Source organism: Triturus cristatus, chromosome 6, assembly GCF_964204655.1.
Source record: "Triturus cristatus chromosome 6, aTriCri1.1, whole genome shotgun sequence".
Lineage (NCBI taxonomy): Eukaryota > Metazoa > Chordata > Amphibia > Caudata > Salamandridae > Triturus > Triturus cristatus.
In genome coordinates, this window is record NC_140589.1 from 1,791,680,452 (window position 1) to 1,791,705,959 (window position 25,508).

The 25,508-nt window shown below is 44.0% G+C and overlaps 1 protein-coding gene across 1 annotated transcript in view; it reads right to left on the reverse strand.

Annotated features, from left to right (window-relative positions):
• Positions 1-25,508, reverse strand: part of LOC146822011 (cysteine-rich secretory protein 2-like) — a 326,571-nt gene that overhangs the window by 58,095 nt on the left and 242,968 nt on the right. Inside the window, exon 5 of the mRNA XM_085609951.1 lies at positions 3,023-3,108. Within this exon, the coding sequence (XP_085466077.1) occupies positions 3,023-3,108 (86 nt within the window). The remainder of the gene's footprint in view (positions 1-3,022; positions 3,109-25,508) is intronic.

Here is a 25,508-nt window from a genome sequence, read left to right on the forward strand (position 1 = left end):
TTAGCTTTCATACTGAGGACATTATATCTTTAAACTATGAGCCTTTGCTTAAAAAGGTTGTTGCTGATATGCATAGCTGGCATAAGCTGCCACTTACTGTTATTGGGCTATTGGGCGATGTAACGCAGTAAAAATGAATATTCTACCAAAATTCCTCTATTTGTTTCGTACTATCCCACTGAGGGTCCCTATGTCACTTTTTAAGCGACTAGATAGTGCTATAGTAAGCTATATATGGGGTTATCGGAGGGCAAGGAGAGCTCTGAGGTTTATTAAACTAACATATGAACAAGGCGTCAAGCTCCCAGACTTTAAAGCTTATTTCTGGGCCGCTTTTCGTAAATAGGATTCAGAGTCTACTTAAGAGGCCCGGTGTGGTTAAGATTTGGTTTGCGTACCAGCTGGCCTGTGGCCCGAACATGGGGTTCCTATTGTATAAAATGGCTGACCCAAACTACTATAAAAGGGTTCATTTTAAGATAGTTCGACATATAGCCCGGATTTGGCAAGATATATGTAAAGCTTATGTATTGCCAGAATTGCATGAGTTCACTCTTCTTTGGTGTGACCCGAGATTTTCTGATATATTTTTTGATTCTGTGGGGAGAGGATGGCAATGTTGTGGCATAACACAGCTTGGGCAGTTGTACGATGAGCAAGGTTTTCAATCATTCGCATCGCGGAAAGAAGAATTTGGGGTAGCACATAACTCATTTTTTTAAAATCTTCAAGTCAGGGATTACTGTATTCATGGAGAGGGCTTATCAGCTTTACCATGCCCAACTGAGGTATTATATGCAATTTTTCAGATTTCAGGCAAAGGCTGCATTGGGAAAGTTTACCAGAGATTCTTATCGGCTGCTAAAGACGATAGCCTACAGATTGTTGCTAAATTAAATCGGATTTTTGTAATCGATATTAAAAAAGAGGATCTACATGAATCTTTGGCTATAATGAATACTGCAGTAACCTCAATTAATTTAAAGTTACAGCAACATCGGACTTTGTTCATGTTATATTATACCCCAGAGGTTATTTCTAAGTGGGCTACGACTCACGTTTCACTTAAGTTATACTGCCCGAAGTGTAATGAATATGCTGCTGATCTCCGACACATGTTTATTACCTGTTCAAAGTTGAACATGTTCTGGGTTGAGGTTGCCCACAAGCTGAGTAAATTACTAGGTAAGGATATTCATTTAACTGAGAAAGAGATCTTATTGGGGATAGTTGCCCATCCAGGCAATTTACCAAAGTCTATGATTTTGATTGTGCTCGTTTGTGTATTGCCAGGGCATGGATCCAATCATCGAGTACGAAAATCACGGAATTTGGGGTATTACTGAGGTGGGGCTATGAAATGGAATTGGCTTTAGAAAAAGCTAGGGGTACAAGCTCAAGGGCAAAATTAGAAAGGGTCTGCTCGAGAATTCAGTGGGACTAGCCGTCATAGTGTTTATAATATATTATTTGATGTCAATATTTGCAAATTCGTTGAAACTAAATTTCTCTTTATTTTTCTTTGTGCTCTTTTCTTTGTGTTTTAAAGACAGCATATATTGTTTATCTGTGCTATGTATTTTTAATGTATCTAACTGATGGCTAATAAAAACACCTAAAAAACAAAAACAAAAAAAGGAAATACGAAGAGAATGAGCATCTCGAGTTGCTTTCATGTAATTGTACTGCTCTGCTTATACCACCAACATTTTTTTGTGGTGTTCCCCTCTCATACCCATTCTAAAAACATATGTATGCCTTCTCTTATCAGAATTAAAGCTATGACCATTTCCAAAAAAGAGAACTATCTGCTAATTGTTTGTCAATACTCACAAACTTATTACCAGCTTTTGCAGATGGACCCACTGTGGAACAGCCACACAAGACTCTGTGAGCTAATTTGGTCATGGGAAAATTCTTCCGCAATTGGAAAACCCTATATACATAGCCAAAACACCACCATTCCTGATTAGTTGTTGGGATTTTACACTCATAAAAGGTGTATTTGCACCGCAAGATATATTCAGATGCCAGTACATCCTGAACAATAATATCCATCTACAATAATATTGCATTCACTACATCAACCGTAGTACTATGTCATAGGGTAATAGCGCCACATCGGCTTAGATAGATATACCTTGCAATGTAGTGGTTAGGTTGTTGTAGTGGACATGACACTATTTTAATGCAATATAACATATGCATCAAACTGGTGATATGTTGTAAGTTTCACAACGGTAGGGGTATATCTCGATGAATCAAGAATTGTTTCATTAGTTATAATTAGTAAATAGTACAAGTTCTAAAATGGTTTCAAATTATGCTAAATAATTTATTGTATGGTTGCAATGCTCAATTTAATTTAATAATATATTTAAAACTTGTGATGATAACGGAGTACTCATTAATAATTAGTTATTTAAATATTTCTATCCAATAGCTACTCACACGCTCATCATTAAGTAGCCTATTTAGGTTTTTATCTCTTTTTTGCAAGTTGTACATTTGATTTTATAATGAATATGATTACATTGTGGTAACATTAGTTTTTCTGCTAATACAGTTCGTGATCTATGATGTTTTTCCACTCTTCAGGTGGAAACGTATTTAAATCCATAAAAATCCTCCAAAATGACAACTGCAGCAATAGTTAGTTAAATTAATTTCCCAAAATTATCAGCTCCTCTTTATGTACGTGCCTTCAACAAAGGCATTGAATGCAACATAGAAGGCAAATATAAAACAGTTCATCGGCAAAAAAACAAAAAAACATAGGGGCAGATTTATGAGCCCCTTGCGCCACTTTTGCGTCACTTTTAACATGGGAAAAGTGACGCAAAAGTGGCGCAAGGGGCTCATAAATCTGCCCCATAAACTCTAAACCTAGCTTCAGGCGAATAGAACGGGATGATGAGAGAATCATGAAATTACGCATAGTGTTCAGATCAATTTATCACACACCTCAGGCGGCAACCATATAAGAATACATTTATTTAAGTAAAAAAAACACAGTACTTACTGAGGAGCGTAGTGGCAAACTTGCAGGTCAAAACCAGGACATTTCTGATATGCGCATCCAACAAGGGCCGTTTTACTCCAGACGACCTTCATATTTAAAGATTGACAATTATTTTTGAACCAATTATATGCCTCAAATGCAGGTTGTAATATCTTTTACAAATGATTTTAAAACAGAAATATGCATTAAATGTACTACCACTTTGATGATCTGGGCGGCATTTTCACAAATTTAAGCAAAAGAATTTCAGGCGGCATTCCTGCATTTTTTCTATCAAATGGATATACAAACCTCAGTTAATTTTCCTTCTAATCATTGCATCGAGATTTTTTTAATATATATCACAAAATGTAGTTACATTTGCATTGTATTATTTCATGGTTTTTCAAGAGTTATGTCCCCTTTAAGTTAATCTCTCATTTGTCAGATCACTATGTTGTGGTCGTCGTATGCTTCAAATTCTATATCAGGACCGGAGGCGAGGATTATGCTGTACTTTCTCCACTTTTTATTACAGCAGCCATATTAACAGATAAGAAAAGACGTAATTTCCCGTAAACACTGGAAAAAGTAAACAGTAAAACAATGACCAATCAACACAGTTAGGGACCCCCTGAAAGTCCCTCATTCCTGTTTCTACCTCCTCTTTCTTTGCTGCTCCAGTAGCTGAGATAACTGCCTCTGGGCCATCTCTCTATTATTTATTGTAGTGCTAATCCTTGTATTTTGGCAATTTCTTGTAATGTGCTGTGTTTTTATTGCAGGCGCAGCATCAGGAACGCTTGTCGTTCCTCCATGGCCGTTTTTCCTTAACAGTGCTTGGGGCCTCGCGGTGTGGTCCCCCAACCACTAAAGGACACCATGTGGTGAGCGCACTCAGCGTGTCTCATCTCCAGAGCCAGCAAGCTAATTCCCCTGAGGTGATCTGCCAATTTCAGCCTGGTCAACTGGGAGCTCAATATAATTAGACCTTTGTCTCACACACCTGGGGCATCATGCCCCTCCTGAGGGTCTGTATGAATCATTAGCACATAGTGCAATTGAAAGGTTAGTGTAAAAAAATACTGGGACACCAGCCCAGGCGTAACTGCAACCCCTGGCAACACATGGGAGAGAGTGGTGTTCTGCAGGGGTTTGCTCTGGTATTGTCCCCTTGGGCTACTGAAATGTGGCTGGGAGACCCACACCTTTGTAATAATACCCTCTAACTTGCATGGTGACATCAGAGACCTACAAACCTACATTGGGTAATCCCTAACAGTCACTGTCCAGTATGAGCGATATTGAAGAGGCCTATATAGAGGAGAACAGTATGACCTATCTCTTAATTGATGACCATTTATGATAAGTTATGGTTGCCTCTATCTTAAAAGTGGTTCAACAATCAGTGGCTCTGTTGGATCAGAAATGATTGTGTTATGCCAGGCACTCCTGTGAACCCCTCATTGGGAGGGAATATAGCCTCAGACTTATGCTCCTGCTACCTTCTGGGGCACCTGACAAGCCTGCCCCGTCCTCCGTAAGCAAAACGGATCTCATACCCGGCATCACTTTGGATGCTTTCGATAGGTTGAAGCAAGCCTTCCTAGACCAGCCTCTGCCCTTGGCACCAAACCTTCCTGTGCCCGGGCCTTTGGGCTCCAACCCACCAATGTAACCTTCTTTTCTCACCCACCAAGACCCCTCCAGAGACTGATTCTCCCTCTGGTTCCAAAGCAGGGCACGATACGGGGTCCTATCCATGGTGCCTCTCGCCCAGCCAACCTAGTGATAAAACGCCCACAGACGACCCCTCAAGAGACCTCTGACATGCTTGACCCTGAACAACTTCTCACCTACGCTCAGTGGAATGGGTCCCAGCGGATAAAGTCACCATCTATGTCACGGGAGGCTGCAGAAGCAATTTCCTCCTGGAGGAGAAGAAGTATGGCAGCCAACGACCGGTGATCAGCTTGAAAGAATTCAACAAGTGACTGGTTTACCGCCACTTCAAGATGGAGGGTATCCACCTCCTGGGGGATCTCCTGCACCGAATGACTGGATGGTGAGTCGCGACCTCAAGGACACTTACATAACCACCCTAGTCCTCCCCCCCACCGCCAATGGCGGGGGCAGACCTTCAAATTCACCACTTTTTCCTTCAGTCTATCATCCGCTCGCGGTCCTTTACCAAAGTAATGTACCTGGTGGTGGAATTTCTCAGAGCTCGGGGTGTTCGCTACAACATCTATTTTAGCACCATTCTCCTGATGGACCAGGGTCCCTGGAATCTTTCTGCACATCTTCAGATGGCAGTCACACAACTGGTGTCTCTAGCTTCATCATCAATCAACAGAAGTCAGTCTTCCCACTCAGTCTTTGGTGCTCCTGGGCTTCGGGAAGACTTGCCTCTCTTCAATAAAGGTGAACAGTGGCACTGACTCGGGCACGTGGCATGGAGAATTCTCCACCGGAAGAAGATGGCCCCTTCTTGAAAAGACCCTACACATCAATTACCTTAAACTGTTGGCATGCTCTTTTGAGGTAAGGTGTTGAACCAAAGACTAAGCTAAATGATGTGTCCTTCTCAAAATGGACAACATAGTGGTGGAGCCCTACATTAACTGTCTAGGAGGTATGTGATCCAAGACCCTCTCAGACCAGGTAAAACTTCTGGGACTACTGCCTCGTGCACCAGATCGCGGTGATGGCGGAACACCTCCCAGGAAAATCCAACCATGTGGCCGATTGGCACTCCCACCACCTGAAGGACACAAGCCTCTGGCAGTAGCACCCATCAGTTTTAAAGGGCCCTTCAGGGAAAATGTGGCCTGTTCTTGGTGGACCTATTTGCATCTTGTCTAGACCACCATCTCTCCAAGTATCTCATTTGGCGATTGGAGCCAGAGACAGCAGCCAAATATGCTTTCCTGCAGGACTGGAAGATGAAACATGGGTACGCCTTTACCCCATTCACTATGAAAATGAGACAAAAGGTGCTATCGACCCCAATATGGAGATCACAAGTCTTGTATCCAGTGCTTTTGGAACTTTCCTGCAATTTTCCAAACCCTCAACTTTCCGGATCTTCTCTGAGACCCCGAATGGAATCGCCATCTGCCGGTACTGGAAGGGTCTCTACCTCCTACGGCATAAAAGATTATAGGGAAAGCTTGAAAGTCCCAGGGCTTTCACGCCGAGATACATCATTCATCTCTAAGGCATGGGCTGATAGAACCATCAAGTGATATAGATCGGCTCGATGGCTGGGCTGGTGTCATCGACACCTGGATCCAGTGGGGGAAGACATTGTCCATATTACGCATTTTCCCGCTTCTTTGGCCTCATAGGGTCTGGCCTATATATTCATCAGCACCTTCAGGTCAGTGATATTGGTGGGTCACACACCAGTGGGGGATTAACTGGTAGGGGAGCACCCCCTAGTGAGGAAGCTTCTGCTGGGCGTCCGATTATCCCTTTCCCCAGAGCATAGGTATTCCACTCGATGGGACGTCAACAAGGTTCTTAACCTTTTCTTATCTTGTCAGGCAAGCAAATATCTTTCAAGGAAGAAGATTTCAGCCAAGCTGGCCATCCTTTTATGACTTTGTGTCAAATGGTTTCAGATGTCAGAGAATTGGATATTACGGGTAGAGTATTTACCACAGATGGGTAACTTTCAATATTTCACGTTGTTTAAAATGTTATTCACGTATGGTTTCTTACCCTTCCTTTCCAGATGCCTCAAAGTTGTTTGTAGTGCGGTGCATAAAGAGCTATGAGACAATGACAGTGGATATCTGCCCCCGTGGTGAGAGGCAACTGTTTACTGCACTCAGGAAGATGTATAAGGCTGTCTCCTTGCCTACCATCACTAGATGGGTTTGATGGGCTAGGCAAGAGGCTGGCATTTGGTACTAAAGGCCTGATTACAAGTTTGGCGATCCGTGGACTGCCATGCCAACGGTGGCGGTCCGACCGCCGTATTAGGAGTTTGGAGTGCTGGTCTTGCAGGGACCGCAGCTGGACTGCCAGCACACACTGCCAAAAGCTGGGAGCACAGTTGGGGGAAGGCAGACTCCATAGGGTGGTACAGAGTAGCAAGCCTGCCATCCGTGTTACGAGTTAGCTGTTCTGCGAGCTGACCGTGTCCAAAGGACTGCGGAAAGGAAGAATGTGGGGTGCATACTCACCCCTGTCCAGTTCTTCCAAGCAGATTTCGATGTGGTTTCCTTCCTCTAGGTCTCCCCTACACAGGAGTATCTTCACCCGGAGGAATACGACCCAGCCTGTGGTGAGACACAGGTAGGAGAACATCATACCATATACCCATTGCTGGGAGTGCCCACATATGGGTCGGACTCCGGCAACGTGTAGGTGGCATCTTTCCATATGTATCATGCATATGTGTGCATTCAACTCATATGTAGTCGAAATGTACACACTGGCATCGATAGACCACCGGAGCCACACTGCCAGCCCCACTGACAACTTGTAATGCGGTGGACAGGTGGACTGCCAGCACGGCGGTCACCTAGCGATCACAGACACGGTGCTTCAGTGGTCAGAAACTCATAATAAGGCCCTAAGATATTAGGCACTCATTCTGGTTTTCAGATTCTACCTTTAAGAGGTTTTACTTTAAACCAGTTCCCGACATTGCATCGCTGGTTGTGGAGAAGCTTTAAACCAGCATAATCCTTGCCTCTGGTCCTGACATAGAATGAAAAATGTTGTAGCTATTGTAAAGGAAAGTTTCAATTCTATTAAGGACGCGGAGGAGAGGATTAGACCACCCATTATCCATAAGGTTACGCCCACCCGGGGATGAAACAATTTACATAAAGCTGGGTATAGTCAAGTATTCAATTTGGTAGCATTTGTTCATATGTGATGTACAAATAATGTGATGATGTCAATTCAGGATATTGTATAAACTGGTTATTCACTTTCTTCTGGTTCAATAGGTCTAAACAGGACTGAAGATTATGTTGCTCGATTTCTGGTGCAGGAAGAAAGAGGAGGCAGCAACAGGGATTAAGGACTATCAAGGGTCCCTGACTGTGTTGATTGGACATTGTTTTATTGTAGACTTTTTCCCAGGGTTTATGGAAAATGAAGTATTTTGTTATATGTTAACATGGCTGCTGTTATAAAAAGTGGGGAAAGTACAGCATAATCCTCGTCTCCATGTCCTTAATAGAATTGAAATCTTCTGTTGTGATAGCTAGGCAATTTTTAATTCAACTCTCCTTTCGTTGACTGTATGTGTGAATACAATCTAAGGGCCTCATTACAATGGCGGTCGGACCGGCTTCCGCGGTCCTGTCGGTGGCGGTTGGAGCACCGCGGTACAGTCAAAAGAGGTCGGTCCGACTGCTGGATTACAATGTATGCGAATAGACAGTTTTCTGACTGGCACAGTCCCTCTGACCATGTTGGCTTTAGGAAGGACCAATGGAGCCCGTCAGAGAACGGACCACCTCACAATCCCCCCACCCAATTACAATGAGCCTTTCCGATGAGCTGACAAATGCGGTCCAACCGCTTTTATCTGAGCTGGCGAAAAGGGAGGGATAGAAGGTCGAAACCCACCTGTACACAGCTCCGCGCATCCTTTACCGCCATGGAGCCCATCACAAACGTCCTGCCGCTGCTGTACCTGCTCGATGCTGCCCAAAATCGACTCTGTCACGGATGCAACTGCTGGTAAGTCTCACACTGACCCGTGTACAGTCAGTCCACAGCAAAGTGAGGCACCACCATGGACAAGCAGGTGCATAGCTTGCTCAGTAAGAGTGGGGAGTGTGAACAACATGTTTTCAAGACATCAGTGTGGGAAATCTTGCCAATACATATTGCATGTGAAGCTGGATATGAGAGGGCCTGAAAGGACATTAGAAAGAGCGAGCAGTGAGAGTTGCATAGCAGGGCTTGAAGTGATCGTGGGTCTGCTGGTGGTTAGCACCTGCAGGTCGATAAAGCAGATACAGAGATGAGTCCCATCGGACTCTCCATATTTGGCTTCACCCTCGACTATAAATCAACTCTGCAGCAGAACCACCTTCCACTGTGGCAGATGTAACTGCAAAGAGACTCACAATACTTCATTCCTAAAGTTGTGAGGTCAGTACTGAAGCATTATCATAATCCTATGCAATGAAGCCAAAGTTGTTATCCTCAATAACTAATTTAACTAAAACCATTGGCAGATCCAACAGTCCTTGCTTCTTGTAGGTGCAATGTACCTTGTTGCATCAGAAACCTTGATATGATGCAATGACAGAAGGAGGAACAAATTGTGAACCTCTCAGAAGCTGGTGTGCTGATGTGTGCAATAACGAGTGTCACAAAACAGCATCTCTTCATGAATGACTTAACAATTAACTTCTGTGACACCGTCACATTGCTCATAAGCTAGGTTCTGTTGTGACATCGAACATTAATCAATATGGGTGTCTCAGGAAAACAAAACACACCTCCACTGTTAAACCACTGTAATGGGCCTTCACACATTACCCACATGAAAAAGGAAAGTCAGTTAAATGAGATTCCCACAAACCACGGTGTCAAACATTTGAAGTCCACAATGTAAAGTCTCCCTGTAGATTTGAGTACTCCAAAACAGGGGCACTCATGGCAGGCTAAGGGCCAAGGCCACAGTCCATATTGCATCTGCCTCAGAATCTCCATGTGCATAGGACCTGTGGCATGAGGTATAGCAGGAACAAACAATATTGTCACAAAGTGGCATGCACATGTGGCTAATGTGCATAATAAATACACTAGTTGTCAGACATCTACTTAAAATATGTGGAAAGAACACATATGAAAATGGTCAAATGTGGATCCAAAGTACCAAATAGGTACGGCAATACAATACCCCATGTGTGGAGAAACAAATACCTACTTTGCACACATTAGACACATATCCACCCAACGTCCAAGGTGCTACCGCAAGCCTAACGACGTGGAAATTGGCTAAGGCAAGGTGCAATACTTATCAGAGCAGAAAAAACCCAATCCATTGTCTGCACCAATTGGAACTCATCCCACTGATACATCCATTGAACATTGACCCTCTGCCTCTGTAACTCCATAACTTGTGCCAAGGTCTGACTATACTTACCACTGCAAATAGATCAGTTATCATGGTCAAACAAACACAACTGTAGACACACATCGCAAATCATCGAAAGGCATCAATTAACATCAATCGAATTGGCAGGACAAAGGTCTCAAAACCAAGAAAGTTTTTATTACAGACAAGAAATTTCTGTTAAAAGACAAAGGCCAATGGCCAATCCAATGTTCTCAGTGTGGTCCATGAACACTGCTGTGCCACAAAACTTGCCTTCTAGAACACTACCAGATAAACCTTCCCAGGAAGGGGCATCTAGTCGCAGGCCAGGCTCCTTAATGATGTCACTCAGGTGGGCTGGGGTTGGGATTGGGAGGGCTGGAGTTGGTCGGTGGGAGGGCGAGTCTCAGGATGGGGAGGGCTGGATAAGTCTAAGGGATTGCTGGGCTCAGGTTGGGGAGTGCTGGGTCTGGCCATTCCGGATGGGGGGTGATGCAGCGGAGTTTACCAACTCTATACATACATACACACAACACTCATTTGGGCCCATATACATTCATACACTCAATGAGCTGGCATATATCCGCTGGTCATCCATTTTTTTATTTACCCTAGGAAACCCTTTACACCAGTAATCTTACCATTCCTGTCTCCTGTATAAATGTACGTTCGAAAGATCTAGTAGTAGATTAGAATAGGGAGGAGATGATAATGGTAATGAACCACAGACTCAGTAGGAGTTTTAAAGGTTTATCTGAATTAATAAATGTGTTTGTGAATCAAATAAAATACACGTAAACACATCAAGATTCTCTATCAGGAAAGGTGGTTCAACTAGTTTGTAATTCAATTCACATTAATTAATCTCATATGATGACAGTAACTGAGGAGAGAAAGAACAGAGAACAAATACGAAGCACAACCCACAGAACTATATTTACCTAGAATGGTGTGAGGACCTAGACATCAGAGTATCAAGGATTCAGGGCAGGTTCAGGACAGGGAAGGTGACCTCCTCTAGTATAACGCCAGCGTTACACCCCTCTCTGGTGCTACTCTCTCCGGCTCGGGCTCGTCCAGACCCCTTCCTAGATGTGCCTCCTCGGTTGTTCCGCGAATTTTCCCTAGTGTTGGATTCTTCAGTCAGATTGCAGTAAAATCGGGCAGCAACTCAGCATAGCATCGGCTTCTTGTGGGCCAAGTGTGTCTAACTATCTAGAACTTACCTCTGTTATACCAATTCAAGTGTATGATCCACCCCCAAATGTTTCAATTCCATGTACACCCGCAATTTGATTGGGCCAAGCAGTGGGGTGAGGACATCACACCATACTAAGTGCAATAATTGTCTTTAGTTCTATTGTCTAGCTCCGCGCCCCTTAATTTTAATACCCACAAGCTTTATTCCCACAAGCATTTCATAGGCAGATCGATAAATCTGTACTACAATGTTTCATCTTCTTCCTTTCGTAGGGTCAAAAGTTGTTCTTCCCATGTCCTTGCTAGGCTTAGGGTTTGGCAGCCATTCAATGATCTCATTGGTCTCAGGACAAGCAGATGTCGCGCATGCGTAGTTGCCACAAGGAAACAGAGATGTGGTCACCCTCCAAGGCCCAAATATGAGCTATTAATAAAATCAGAGAAGAACATGTTAGAATACAAAATTAAATGAATTCACTGTATACCACTTACTTCTACTCTAACCCCATTAACTTAATAAATCTTTTGCATTAATGGTTCAGTAAATCTTGCATAGGCATGTGCATTAGTGCAAGGGTTTCGAGCAGCCATATTAAAAGCTATTGTGCAGCTGCAAAGATTTCCCCCCAAGCGACAGAAAACGTCATACCACGTAGATGTGGTAGACGCATGCGCAGAAGAGTGCCCACGTTTTTAGCAGCCATTTTTAGGACACTCGGGTTATTCATTAGTAAAGCACATAGAAAAGCTTCCCCTAAATACGATATGTAAAATGTGGTGCAAAATTTGTACTTACAGACAGGTTGATTATAATGTTACAGGTTATTCGAGAGGATTGCATACGAGCAAGTTTCTTTTTATACGAAACCTTGCTCCAGCAGGGGACAGCATTTTTTTTGTGTTGGTTCTAGAACATCTGGGGTTTGGTGTCGAAGAAGTCCTTTGGGTTTTAGGAGGGTGTGGTTTGGTTCCAGGACATTGACCTCTCTTCTTCCTTGTGTTTTGGAAGGGGCAGAAGTGGGAAGGACAGGTAAGGGTGTGAAACCAGACCTGGGTGCAGGAGGGCTGCGGGCAGCTGTGACAGGGATGAGCTCAAGGGCACTGAGACAGACTTCTTGGGGAGACTGGGGAGAACGTGAGACATGGGTGGGGTATTGGTGGTAGAGGGATGTGAAGTCTGAGGTGTGGCTCTGCGTGCATGTCTCTGTGTGTCAGATATATGTGTGGTTTTTTAATGTGTCTGGTCTGTTGAAATGTCTGATGTGTATGTGGCTTTTGTGGTGCCTAGATGTGTGATGTGGGTAGTGCTGTGTCTGGTGGTGTGGTGTCTGGCTGCATGGGTATAATGGCTGTGTCTGGTGGTGTGGTGTCTGGCTGAATGGGTGTAGTGGCTGTGTTTGCTGGTGTGGTGTTGGCTGTATTAGTGTAGTGGCTGTGTCTGCTGGTGTGGTATCTGGCTGTATGTCACTGGATGCGGTGGTGAGTGGTGCAAGCGCCTGGTGAATGGGTGTGTGCCTGTGTTTTTCCTCATGTTTCTGTTTGCGTGTACTGCGTGTGGATGTTGAGGTGGCATGCTTATGTGTGTGTGTGCTTTGGGCAGGTATGGAAGTAGGAATTGTGGATGGGGAAGAGGCAGGAAGTAGGGTGGAAAGCTGGAATTGGTGGAAGGCTGCCGTGAGTATGGAAGCCCAGAGCCTGAAAAGACCTCTGTAGTGCAGACATGTCAGTGTGAATGCCCTCCAGGTACAAGACCTTCTGCGTTACCTGTGGGCTTTGCACCTGGATGGCATTCAGCACTGCAGGCTGATCCACAGAGATCTGCCTCAAGATGTCAATGGCCTCGACATTTTGGGCAGGGGGTGAGGTGCCTGGTGTGAAGGAGATTCCCTCCTTCTTAGGGAAGTGGGCATGGACAGCTGGTTGAGGAACAGCAGGGAGGGTCGAGATGGAACGGGGTGGTGGACATGGATGTAGTGGATGCAGGTCCAGGGGGGTTCACCACCACTAGGGAGTGGCCACTAGAGGTCTACTGTGATGTTGTTGATGATGTGTCGGATGGCTCCTCCAGTGCACTCCCATCACCCTCTGGGCCACTGGTTTCCTCTGTGTCACTGGTGTGATGGAAACCACTCTGGCCAGCTGCTTCCCCAACAGTCTCTGTCCTGTCTCCTCCACTGCCCTAGGTTGATGCTGAAAGAATGGTGGAAATCGGTTAATTGCTATTGCGTGAATACACTGGGCAAACAGATCCTAAGACAACACATTATACAGTTGCTCAGATCACAACATGTACAAGGATGACTTCATTGGCTCCAACATTGGCATGAGCACATGCATGAATGCTACATGACCTGTGCACAGTCACACATATTGGTATCATAACAACTGTCTGCTCCAACTGTAGGTGCGACCCTGTTCCAAATCTAGCCTCATGTGTGTAGCAGCAGATATAATCAGCCTCTAAACGTAGTCTCTTGTAGCATATCATAGTTATGTGATGTCATCATTTGAGATGTCCACATGGAATCTATCACTAACTATCGCACAAGGACCTGCAATCAGCAAATGGTCAGGTATCTCTAACCCACAACATGTAGAACTGCTGGGCACCTGCCACAGCTAAGTTTCAGCAATGTGTGACTACCAAAAATGAAGTCACGTGGAAGTACCCATGCCACACTATTCACACTTCCCAAGGGACACTTTCACATCTGTCCACTGCCAGATGATACAGTTGAAAGATGCACATGAGTGGCTTAGCTAGGTTTCACATGTAGTACAGAAGAGTAGAATGGAGACAACGTGGCTCCGAGTGATGTGAGATTTCAGTACAAAGAAGTCTGACTAGGATCATCCCTAGTCTATAATGTCCCATGTGAGCACACCTTTTAAACCATGCAAACTTGAATGCCTTTAGAACACAGGAAGTACATGAGGATTAGGAAATATCCAGTCCAGAAAGAGGTTTCACTTGTGTTCAAAAGGGAAGGGATTTCACTCTTTCTTCCTTATCTCGATAACACTAATCCCAATGTTGTACTGAGTGCGGACACACACATATGACCCCAACATGTTAGCATGTCTGTCCCTGATGCATGTCACCAGCCAGTGTATGAGCCTCTACAAATGCACATGCATCACACTTCACTGAATACACCTATCTCAATGGCATGCAAACTAGGGGTGGGCGGAATTTGCGAAATTAACTTTCGCAAATTATCGTGAAAATGTTTAAAATTATCGCAAACAAGCGGAAATATCTCGAAGATGCAGAAGTTTTTTTCCAGCATGTTCGCGAGATTTTCTGCATGGTTGCGGGTCGCCAACTTACCCATGTGGTTGCTTGCGGGCGCGGCCATCTTGTTTTGAGTTGTCTCGCGGTGCATGATCGCGAGAAGAAAGACGTGATCGCGCAACGCATGACTTCACTGCGAGCGCGAACTGGCTAAAAACAATACAACATCTCATGGAGAACGCGACCGGATCAAGAAAACTTGTCGGCGAACGCAGGGATTCAGGTAAGGCGATCGCGCGCACGCGAGAATGTATTATTTTACAGCGCGAGCAAGAAACAAATTATCGCCAAGCTGCGGAAACCGGAAATTTTGACATTTTCGCGCTCTCTGCGGAACGCGAAAATGTCAAATTATCGCAATTTCCGCGAACGGAACGAAATTTTCGCCCAGGCCTAATGCAAACTCACATTGCCAGATAGTCCTAGAAGTCTTCCAACCATGTGTGTCATTGCCACAACATTTTGACCTGACTAATAACATCCATCAATGTCATTGGGTATGTGTGACTCACCCACCCAGGTCTACACACCCATGTATGTGGTTACACTTACTCTGTATACCCATCACGCAAAACCTATTTTCATGTACACATTGGCCAACACATACCCAAATGATAGATTCAGAATGAAAACCTTATAGACCCTCTGATCATGTATGGAACAGTTGTACATATGACAGTACATCACCTAAAGGTACACATTCCAGCATGTAGACATCAATACAGGTGACGCCAGTGGTGTTAGCCACATCAGAATACTGAAGATTACCCACTTACAAAGGAAAAAGGATCACTGATACAACATCGAATCCTATAACATCGAACTACAAAAATATTGAGTCAACAATATTGTATACTATCCAGACCACTTATCACTACTTTCAGTAGAATGTGGGAACACTGGACTGTGCCCAAACATTATTGGAAGCCTACTAATCAGTGATCCGTGGGCAGGCCTTGTCCTTAATAGCTGGTAAGAAGAAAGATAGGCAAAAAGACATAGTACAGGCAGAGGACGAGGTTCAAAGATTGGAGGGCGAATTGTTCGGGGCAGTGACTCCCAAGAACTTGCACTTGCTACATCTAAAACAAGATGAGTACAAAGCAATAGTGACAGACAGGGCTAGGGCACAGGGGAGGGAAACGCAAAGTAGAATATATGAACATGGAGATAAGGCGGGGAAACTGATAGCATGGTTGGACAGGAAGGAATGGGCCAGCCGTTTAGTGCCGGAGCTGAAGGGCGAGAATTGTGATCCAACCACCGACCCGCAGGACATTGCCAATCAATTTGCCGTTCACTTTCAGTCAGTGTACCGCACAAATTGACAATACACCGAAGAAGACTCCCGAGCTTTAATCCATGGCATCACACTTCCCACCCTCACAGAAGAAAACCGCACCTATCGCGAAGCTGACTTATCGGAAGATGAGACAGCTCAAGCTTTACGATCGCTGCAGTTAGGGAAGGCCTCAGGTCCCAATAGCATTCCCATTGAGCTCTACAAGCTCAGACCCGACAAGATAGCCACACACCTCCGTTGGGGAGGCTCCCAACTGACCAAAGGGTGGTGAATATTGTAGTAATCCACAAGGAGGGAAAGCCCAAAACCAACTGTGCCTCGTTTAGGCCGATATCCCTCCTCAACACGGAACCCAAGATCCTCACAAAACTTCTGGCGATCCGATTAGTGAAAGTGATCGACAGCTTAGTGCATCCTGATCAGTCGGGCTTTCTGCCTCATCAGAATACAGCCTTAAACCTGCGCAGACTACACGGGGTGTTGGGAAGAGCCGCCACAATCCAGGAACCCCCAATATTGGTTTCCTTGTACGCCACTATGGTGTTTGACATGGTGGAATGGCCATACCTTTTTGCAGTACTCAACAAAATGGGTTTTGGGCCCAATTTTACGGGCTGGGTCAGACTTTTATACTCGGCACCTTTGGCGCAAGTCATGGTAAACAATAGAAAATTGAAAGTATTCCAACTGAGCCGCGGTACGCGCCAGGGATGCCCCCTGTCCCCACTCATGTTTGTCCTCGCCCTAGAGCCCCTGGCGGTGTGGATTCACAAAGACCCGGTCATCTGTGGTCTGTGCTGGTCCCCGGACTGGGAAAACAGAATATCTCTATACGCTGATAATATTTTATTATACCTGGCCTCCCCGAAGGCCTCTTTGATATGCACGCTCGATATTCTGGCAGTGTTTGGCAGGTATTCAGGGTGTATAATAAACTGGACCAAATCCATCATCTATGACCTTATAGGGGAACTACCGGTTCTACAGAGGAATTGCCAAATACAGATAACGACAGAGGGCTTCAAATACCTTGGTATCGTCATCTCACTAAATCCCACGCTCCGTTTCACCCGGAGCCTCCTGCCCCCTATGCAAAGATTGAAGCAAGACACAGGGAGCTCTTTGCCGCTCTCCCTGCTGGGCAAGGCCGCCCTTTTTAAAATGATGGCATTGCCCCGCCTCCTATATGTACTCCAAACCTCATTAGACCCTGTTCCCAAATCATATTTCCAAGAACTTGAGAGCCTTCAGAGAAACCTACTATGGGACGGAAAACTCAGGATCGCCCTGGCCAAGCTCCCCCTTAATTGCTACAATGGTGGCATTAGTCTCCCAGATATCAAAAAGTACTACTGGGCTTCCCATCTTGCGGCCATAAACCAGGGGTCCTACGGTTGTGTCGATGACCCGGGATACGCTATGGATAGATGGCTCCTGCTGGGAGGGAACTACAATAGAGCGCTCTATTCTCGGCCCTGTAAATATCCCTTGAAGGGTCCAACCTGTCACTCGGTCTATATATGGCATATAGCCAACAAACATTTGGGCTGCGACCGCAGACTCACACTGGCAACCCCCTTGTGGGACTCTGAGAAACTTGGAAATCTGTGGCGGACCCGGGGGTTTAATAAATGTGACCTCATTGGGATCTCCCAGATCAAGGACCTCTGGATCGAGGATGAAGTGGTATCATTTGCCTCAGTGCTTAATTTGTAAAATTTGAAGTGCAGGTGCTCAAATCTTTGTCGGAGGCCACACCTACTTTTTCGTTGGCTCCACCCACTTCCTCCACTGGCTCCACCCACTTCCTCTATTAGCTCCACCCACATCGTCAACTGGCACTGCTAAAAGTCAGATAAATTTCAGCAAGGGAGCCTGCCTTCCTCATAGTAAGGTTTAGATAGGAAGTTCCCCTGCCCTGTGAACATTTTCAAAAATATTAAATCAAAAGTGCATTTAAAGCACAATTTTGAAATAAATTAGATAAAATCACTAATGCATTGAAAAGGGACAATTCCAGTGCTCTATGTGCTAATTTGGGGAAAGGAAAATACTCCTCCTCCTACTTTGCCCACCCAAATTCAGGCCGTTTCCAAATCATACCCCTGCTTGCCCTGCAGCGCTCACTCGAAAGAGACACAAAGTCTATACACGTTGCCTCAATTTTAAGCTTTGGCTTCTGGTATAGCAAAAACAGGGTAAGGTGGCAATGTGCAGAGTTAGTTACACACTGTGATTCACAAAAATTAATTAATTAATTGACACTCAGGGCCGGACTGGGAACCCAAAGCAGCCCTGGCAAGTTTTGTTACACCAGCCCCCATACGGTGCATAGCACACAAGCACAGCAAGCGTAATGACTGTGTTGTATTCTATCTATTGCATATTTCTATGTTTGCTTTTACCCACTCAATGCCCTTCTAGTGGAATGCTTCTGCACTATGATGTACTACGGAATGTTGGGTGCTGGTTGAAGATAAGCCACAGTTATGATGGGGCTGAGCTACATGCTGGCTGCTCCTGGTGGGGCTTATTCCAGGCTACTTAACATCTTACAATAAATCCTCTTGAAATACCTCAACTTGTCTGGACTACATTACTACATCTTTTTGGCGACGAGTTGATCTTACCTACGTGCTCAACCAAAGAAGTCAAGTTTCAAAAAGGCAACTAAAGATGCTGTTTCAAGAAGGTAACTAAATAGTCAAGTTTCAAGAAGGCAAGTTATTTTAAATCTACTTCAATTTATCTACATGTCAACTCAAGAACTCTATTTTCAAGAAGGCAAAATATTCAAATTCTTTGAAACATCAAGCAAAGACTCAAACATCAAGCAAAGACTCTGGCTTCAGAGCCCCACCAGTGACCATCACACCGGTCGCCCTTACCGGTTCAAGCCAGATTCTTCCTCAATTTCATCGACTCCTGTGTTTTCTCAACACTTTCAACGAAAATCTACATTATTTAAATCTCAAGTAATTGGTTCCAGCGCAAAACGACCATCACACCGGTCGCCCCCTACTTGACATGCCAGATTCTTCTTCAATATTTTATCAACTCCAGTGTTTTTTTAACAACTTCAACTTCAAGAGATATCTACACTATCTCAATCTCAACTCTTCAACAGCAACATCTCAACAACGAAGGTATTCAAGCTCTGCACAATGTAAGCCTGACACTTTTCAAGCCTGCCAATGTCTGTGCCTACCGACTCATGCATCTTGTTCTGTGTCTGAGTCCTATGCTGTGCCTTTAGTGAGGGTAAGCCTGACGCATTTCAAGCTGCTAATGTCTGTACCTTCCAGCACGTGAAAAGGACTGTTTTTTAACGCATGCAGCACCTCAAGCTTCTCAAAAATTATTTTGTGTATCTCCACAGCGTGTCAACATGCCGCTTCGATCTACTGTGTCTCCAGCAACTTTTTAGATGGCATCTTTTGGGATTGTTTTCACCTTCTCAAAGTTGTGAGTCTACTTTTGTTCTCTACATGGGGTGTTGATGATCGCGCTATCTGCGCCATACATATTTTTTAGAATAACCGTCATTTTTCTACAAGCTCTCACCAGCGCGAGCCATACCTTTTGAATGTGGCCTCACGAGCGTTTTCTCCTCGTCTTCTCCTCCTGCTTTGGAGACTCTGGGGCATATCAACAACAACCGGCGATAATTATCTCTAAGCGCACTTAGCGCTAGGATAATTATCGCCGGCTAGCGTGAATTTTTATCGCTGAGATAGCGTGCTATTAGCAACGCTTATCTCAATAGCGATAAAAATCCTCACGCTAACAGGCTAACGTGAGATTATCGCTGGAAACCCAGCGATAATCTCACGTTACCTTGTTGATAGGGACAGACAAACTTAGCCATGATATCCTCCTTCCATAGGATATCATGGCTAAGTCAGAAAAATACCAGACGTAAAAAAGCAGCGTTAACCGCGGTTAGCGCTGCTTTTTTTGTCTCTAACAGGGTTAGCGATATTCTTGATAATAGGAGAAATGTCGCTTAGCGACATTTCTCCTATTTTACTCTGGAACGCCCCCTTTGCATCTCATTAGAGATGCAAGGGGAAGCGTAGAGTAAAAGGGTGCTAACATGCAAATTTGCATGTTAGCACCCTGTTGTTGATAGGGCGCTAGTTTTATCTCTCCTTTTTTGGCTTTTAAAGCTAAAAAAGCAGAGATAAAGCCTTTGTTGATATGCCCCTCTGTGACGTAATGCCTTCTTCGATACAACACTGCTGCCAGCATAATTCACTGCACGGTTATGCCGGGAGCCATCCGGCGCGGCGTCACTGTGCGTGCCTCCATCTTTTAGTTAGTAGGAGACAAGTGTTTCAAAACGTGTGCATTTGCGTGTGAGGTTGAAGAAGCGTCATGTTCATCTACGAGGTATTTTCAAGGTTATTTTGCATCGGCATATGGGTTTCTCACGTTTTGTCTACCAAGTACTGATAGTGTGGTGGTGACGGCTTTTCCATGAACTCTCTGAACACTGTTGGGAAGGTTTGCCTGAGCGACGATGTTTTCACGTCATATACAGTGTTATTTTTTCTTGATGGCCCAGAGTGACTCGAGTGCAGTTTCGGTTTAAACAATATTGTGGTTTGGTTTTTTTTCAATTCAATTTTAATACTACTATGCCAGCTAACTCTTTGGCAGCAGCATATTCTTATTTCCAGTTTGAACACTTGTTGGTCTGTTTAGTTTTCAGCAGCACAAATGGAGTTTATGTTTGAGCACACAGGTGGATTACATTCAAGTTTTCAAGTACTTTTTTCTACTGCTGGTTTCTTCGTGTCACTGCTGAGTTTATTGTCTTGCAGCCTATTATGGCATGTTTTCATGAATATGCTCAATTTCAATTGCCATATTTATTTTGGTTGCTTCCAATAAGACAGCTCCAGCTCTATGTCAACTAAGGAGCGTGTTGTTGTATTTCAATGTCTTTTGGGTGCACATTTAAGCTATTGATCACAGGTCTAGCTGAGCATGATTTCTATTCAGATTTCTATTTTAGTTAATGGGGTCCTTATTTTTTTTTATGACCCTAGTGATATGCTCTCAACAAATCGATTTTTCAATATTTTTTAAATGTATCAATCTACTTGCAGGTTCACTGTGATATTTAAATGCACTGTTTTACATTCCATTTACAGTTTGCAGGTTTGCAGGTTTTCAAAAATTCAATTTCTCAAGTTTTCTCTAGTTTTCAATTTTGTGCATGGAAAGTTCCTTGTACAGAGTTTGCATGGTAAACGTTAACATGTGTGCAGCATTCTCTGTAGGGATTGCACATATCGATTTGTGTACTCAATTATCAATGTACAGTTTGCATTGTAAACATTTACATGCGTGCAGTATTCTCTGTAGGAATTGCACATATCAATTTATGTACTCAATTATCAAGGTATATGCATGCGTCCAGTATTTCTTGGTAAGAAATGTGTATCTCTATCGATTTATCAATTTGCATGTATTCTAGTTGTAAAAGGTCAATATTTCAATGTTTTTTCAATTTGTGACCTTTTGAGGTTGTCAATTTGGGTTGTTTCTTTTCAACTATTCAATGTTTTTCAATGTTTTCAAGGTTGTCGATTTGGGGTTTATCCCTCTCAAGGTTTCAATGGAATTTCTATCGAGCCGTGCTTTTTCAATGTGTTTCCATTTTATTAGGTTTTCTCTGTATGGGTTATATCTCTTTCAAATGTTCAATAATATTCAATTTAATTTTTTAATGCTGTTTTACAGGGCGGTGTGAAGGATCTTTTGTTTATTCCTCTGCCTCTCTGTTTGATATCTTTCTATTTTCTTTCTCGTTGTTTAATGAAGAAGGGAATAAGAGTACTTATTTGTGTTTCTACCCTCTGGTGGTTTTCTCTTAGTCTTTCTATCTTCCTGTTCCTTTTGTGTATTCGTTGGAGAAGGGAAGAAGAGTACCTATCCTTCCAGTCTAACTATTCTTTTTGTTCCTTTTATGTGTTGGTTTGATGATGGACTAATTGTGCCTATTTTTGTGTTTGTACTTTTCGGTTTTATTTCTCAAGTCTTATTGTTCTATTTTCTGCATTTTGTTTTGCATTGTGTTCTCAGAGAAGGAATGTGTCTGATTTTATTCTATCATTTCTTTTCTGTATTTTCTGCATGCTGTGCATTGGTTTCTGTCACATCTGTCTGGCCAGTAGGTGTGATGGGGGTAATGATTGGTACGCTTTCTCCTTCAGGTGTTTCTATGTTTCTATGTTTAGTTTTTCTGTTGTGGAAGAAAAGGAGGTATGTTGTATTCTATCTATTGCATATTTCTATGTTTGCTTTTACCCACTCAATGCCCTTCTAGTGGAATGCTTCTGCACTATGATGTACTACGGAATGTTGGGTGCTGGTTGAAGATAAGCCACAGTTATGATGGGGCTGAGCTGCCTGCTGGCTGCTCCTGGTGGGGCTTATTCCAGGCTACTTAACATCTTACAATAAATCCTCTTGAAATACCTCAACTTGTCTGGACTACATTACTACAGACTGCCACAGGTGTTTGCATGGGGGAATTCTCCCCTCAAAAACATTTTCCAAAAAGAAAAACCAAAATGGTGCACAACACATTTTCCATTACATATTTAGCTGTATCAACTTTCAAAGCATAGTAAATCATAAATGATGACCTGACATAAGCACCCAGTCCAGAAAGCATGGAAATCTCACACTCATAAGTACTCAGACAAGGAAACATGGAAATGTCACACAAAGGCACCGAGCCAGGACTGAAAGCATGGAACCGTCACACAAAGGCACCCAGGCCAGAAAGCATAGAAACGTCACACAAAGGCACCCAGGCCAGAAACCATAGAAACGTCACACAAAGGCACCCAGGCCAGAAACCATAGAAACGTCACACAAAGGCACCCGGGCCAGCCGGCCAGAAAGCATGAAAATGTCAAAGAAAGGTACCCAAGCCAGTGGGGCTGGAACAATTTTCAGAGTGTTGGTGCTGCCCTTAATGTTACATCACTGAATGAAGGCATAAGATTGAGAAAAATGCAAACATCACACTAAGGACAAACATAGCAAATGAGCCTTGCCCATTCCGGCAGAGGTGGTGAGAGTGTGGTATGTTGCAGTGGAGCATTTAGAAGCCCACTGCTTGTTGAGTGGTGTTGGTGAACTCAACTGTATGAACCAAATCTTTCCACAATCCTACACTCACCAACCCCAATTGCCTCAACTTCCTGCTCTATCCAGTGCTGTGGTAGAATACCTGCATATCGGCTGATGCTTTCGATAGTTGAGTTGCTTTGATGGGAAGAGGAGGTTTCTGAGGTGGTATCAGGCAAGTGACACTTCTCGGGCTCCCTCTATGCGAGCCTTCAGGGAGAATCCCTCTTCATTACTACCTCAACCTGACCCTGGACTCTGCAAAGCACTCCCTTACAGGCTTGTTTATCCCAGTAAAAACAATAGTAAAATCACCTTCAAACTTAAAACATTGAATATAGTGGTAAATATAATTAGCACGCACTTCAAAGTATGTTCCACAGTAGCCCTTATGACCCCGACTGCTAATTAAAGAAACAAAATCAGGAAGGCCATGACAGGGCCGGCTTCAGCGCTGATGCGAAAGTCTTTTTTGGCGTCGCACCAATAACCTCTCTCTCCGTAAATAACCTTTACTACCACCTTCCAACAGTGCCCCTCATCCCTCCATGGCCCCCCCTATTGACATCCTCCTCAGATTCCCTCACTGCCACACGCCACAAGTGCCCCTCATCTCCCCATAGCCCCTCCCCCTCATGACCTCCTCCTCGGATTCCCTCACTGCCACCCTCCACCAGTGTCCCTCATCTCTCTGTAGCCCATCCCCCTCATGACCTCCTCCTCGGATTCCCTCACTGCCACCCTCCATCAGTGTCTCTCATCTCTCTGTAGCACATCCCCTTCATGACCTCCTCCTCAGACTCCCTCACTGCCACCCTCCAGCAGTGCCCCTCATTGCTCCCTCCTCCACCCAATGACCTCTTCCTCGGATTCCCAAACTGACGCCCTCCAACAGTGTCCCTCATCGCTCCATAGCCCCTCCCCCTATTGACCTCTTCCTCAGATACCCTCACTGCCACCCTCCAACAGTGCCCCTCATCTTTATGTAGCCCCTCTCTCATATGCATTTCATTTGTTGTATAGCGCTACTCATATCAGTGTAGTGTGTGTGTCAGTACTTTACACCACTCACACATTATACAGACAATGAATCATACAAGTATGTAAATCAGTCTACAGGGAATGTCACATAAGCCAATGAGAATTACAAGGTGTATGAATCACGTGTCATCCATACCTGTGGGACGGAAATTTTACGAGGGTTTGGGCTGGTGAAACACAACCTTAGGATTTAAAGAGTATTAGATGGGGTCAGCTTTACTGATAAAAATGTATATCTGCCCAAACATACTCATTTTTAAAACATTAGAATAATGAAAGACTGGGGAAGTTCTAACTATATCACACAAAAAGAAAGCGAAGTTCTAACTATACCATTCATGTTTAAACTTTGTATGTAGGCAGGTCTTTGGTGACAGTTCATTGGTCACTGTCCTATGTTAGGATTGTACCTTCTGAACTGCATGTAACACAAGGATCTCTGTGACAAAGGCAGTAACCCACTGAGCTTCCACATAAAATACAGTTTATCTGCATTTAAAAACTACTAACAGACAAATGATTGCTCTCCAGCAGGATCATTTATCACCAGCGTTATCTGGGCATTTTGTATTGTCTTATTGTTGTCCTGCATCGGCCATGATAATGCTTAAAACTGTCTAAATGAAGCGCACACAAAGTATGTGTCCTGCTGGGCCTGTGCAGATTTTAAAAAGAAAAACAACTAGTAACACATTCTCTTACCTACTCTCCCTTAGTCAAACTTTGTGTCACAGCCTGATGTGATAAGCGGCTGCAGGGGTCAGGAAAGGTGAGTAGGAATAAACAAACGTCTTTTCTCCTGCGCTGCATAGAAAAAGAAATATCCACGCAGCAGAACATTGTCGCCTTTGCCATGTGGAGATGAAGGGGTGAAATAATAAACAAAGCCTCGTTAACATATAAATGGTCTTTCTATTTAGTTGGATCAATAAAAGGCTGCAGCCCGATTTTCCTCTTTTCCAGCATTTGCTAGACATGAGTGCGTATGTGAATAGCCCAGTGTTTTTTTTGTGTGTGTTTTTACTTGTCCTTTGCAGTTTTATATAGCGCTAACTGGAACCGAAGGTATCGGAACGCAGTGGGCCTCATCTCCTGTTAATCACCTTGCAGCACCGAGGTATGCGACGGGAGAGGTGCGATTGCCTGGCATAGAGGAAACGCCCAAAACAATTTCAATCGGCACAATGCATCATATTGGCACACATAGTGGATTTGTGGCATAATTCCGGATGCTGACAAGGTCTATTGTTTTAAGCTGTCTGTTGTCTAACGCCAATTTGGACAATATAAATACTTGTTAACACTGGGCTTTGGGCCATTACGAATGGTAGAGCTCGCATTCGGATGTTTAATTCATGTTGCATTACTTTGCTCAGAACATCGCCAAAAATCCATAAATCATTTTCTGGTCCTTGTTTTGTCTACGTGCAATTTGTCA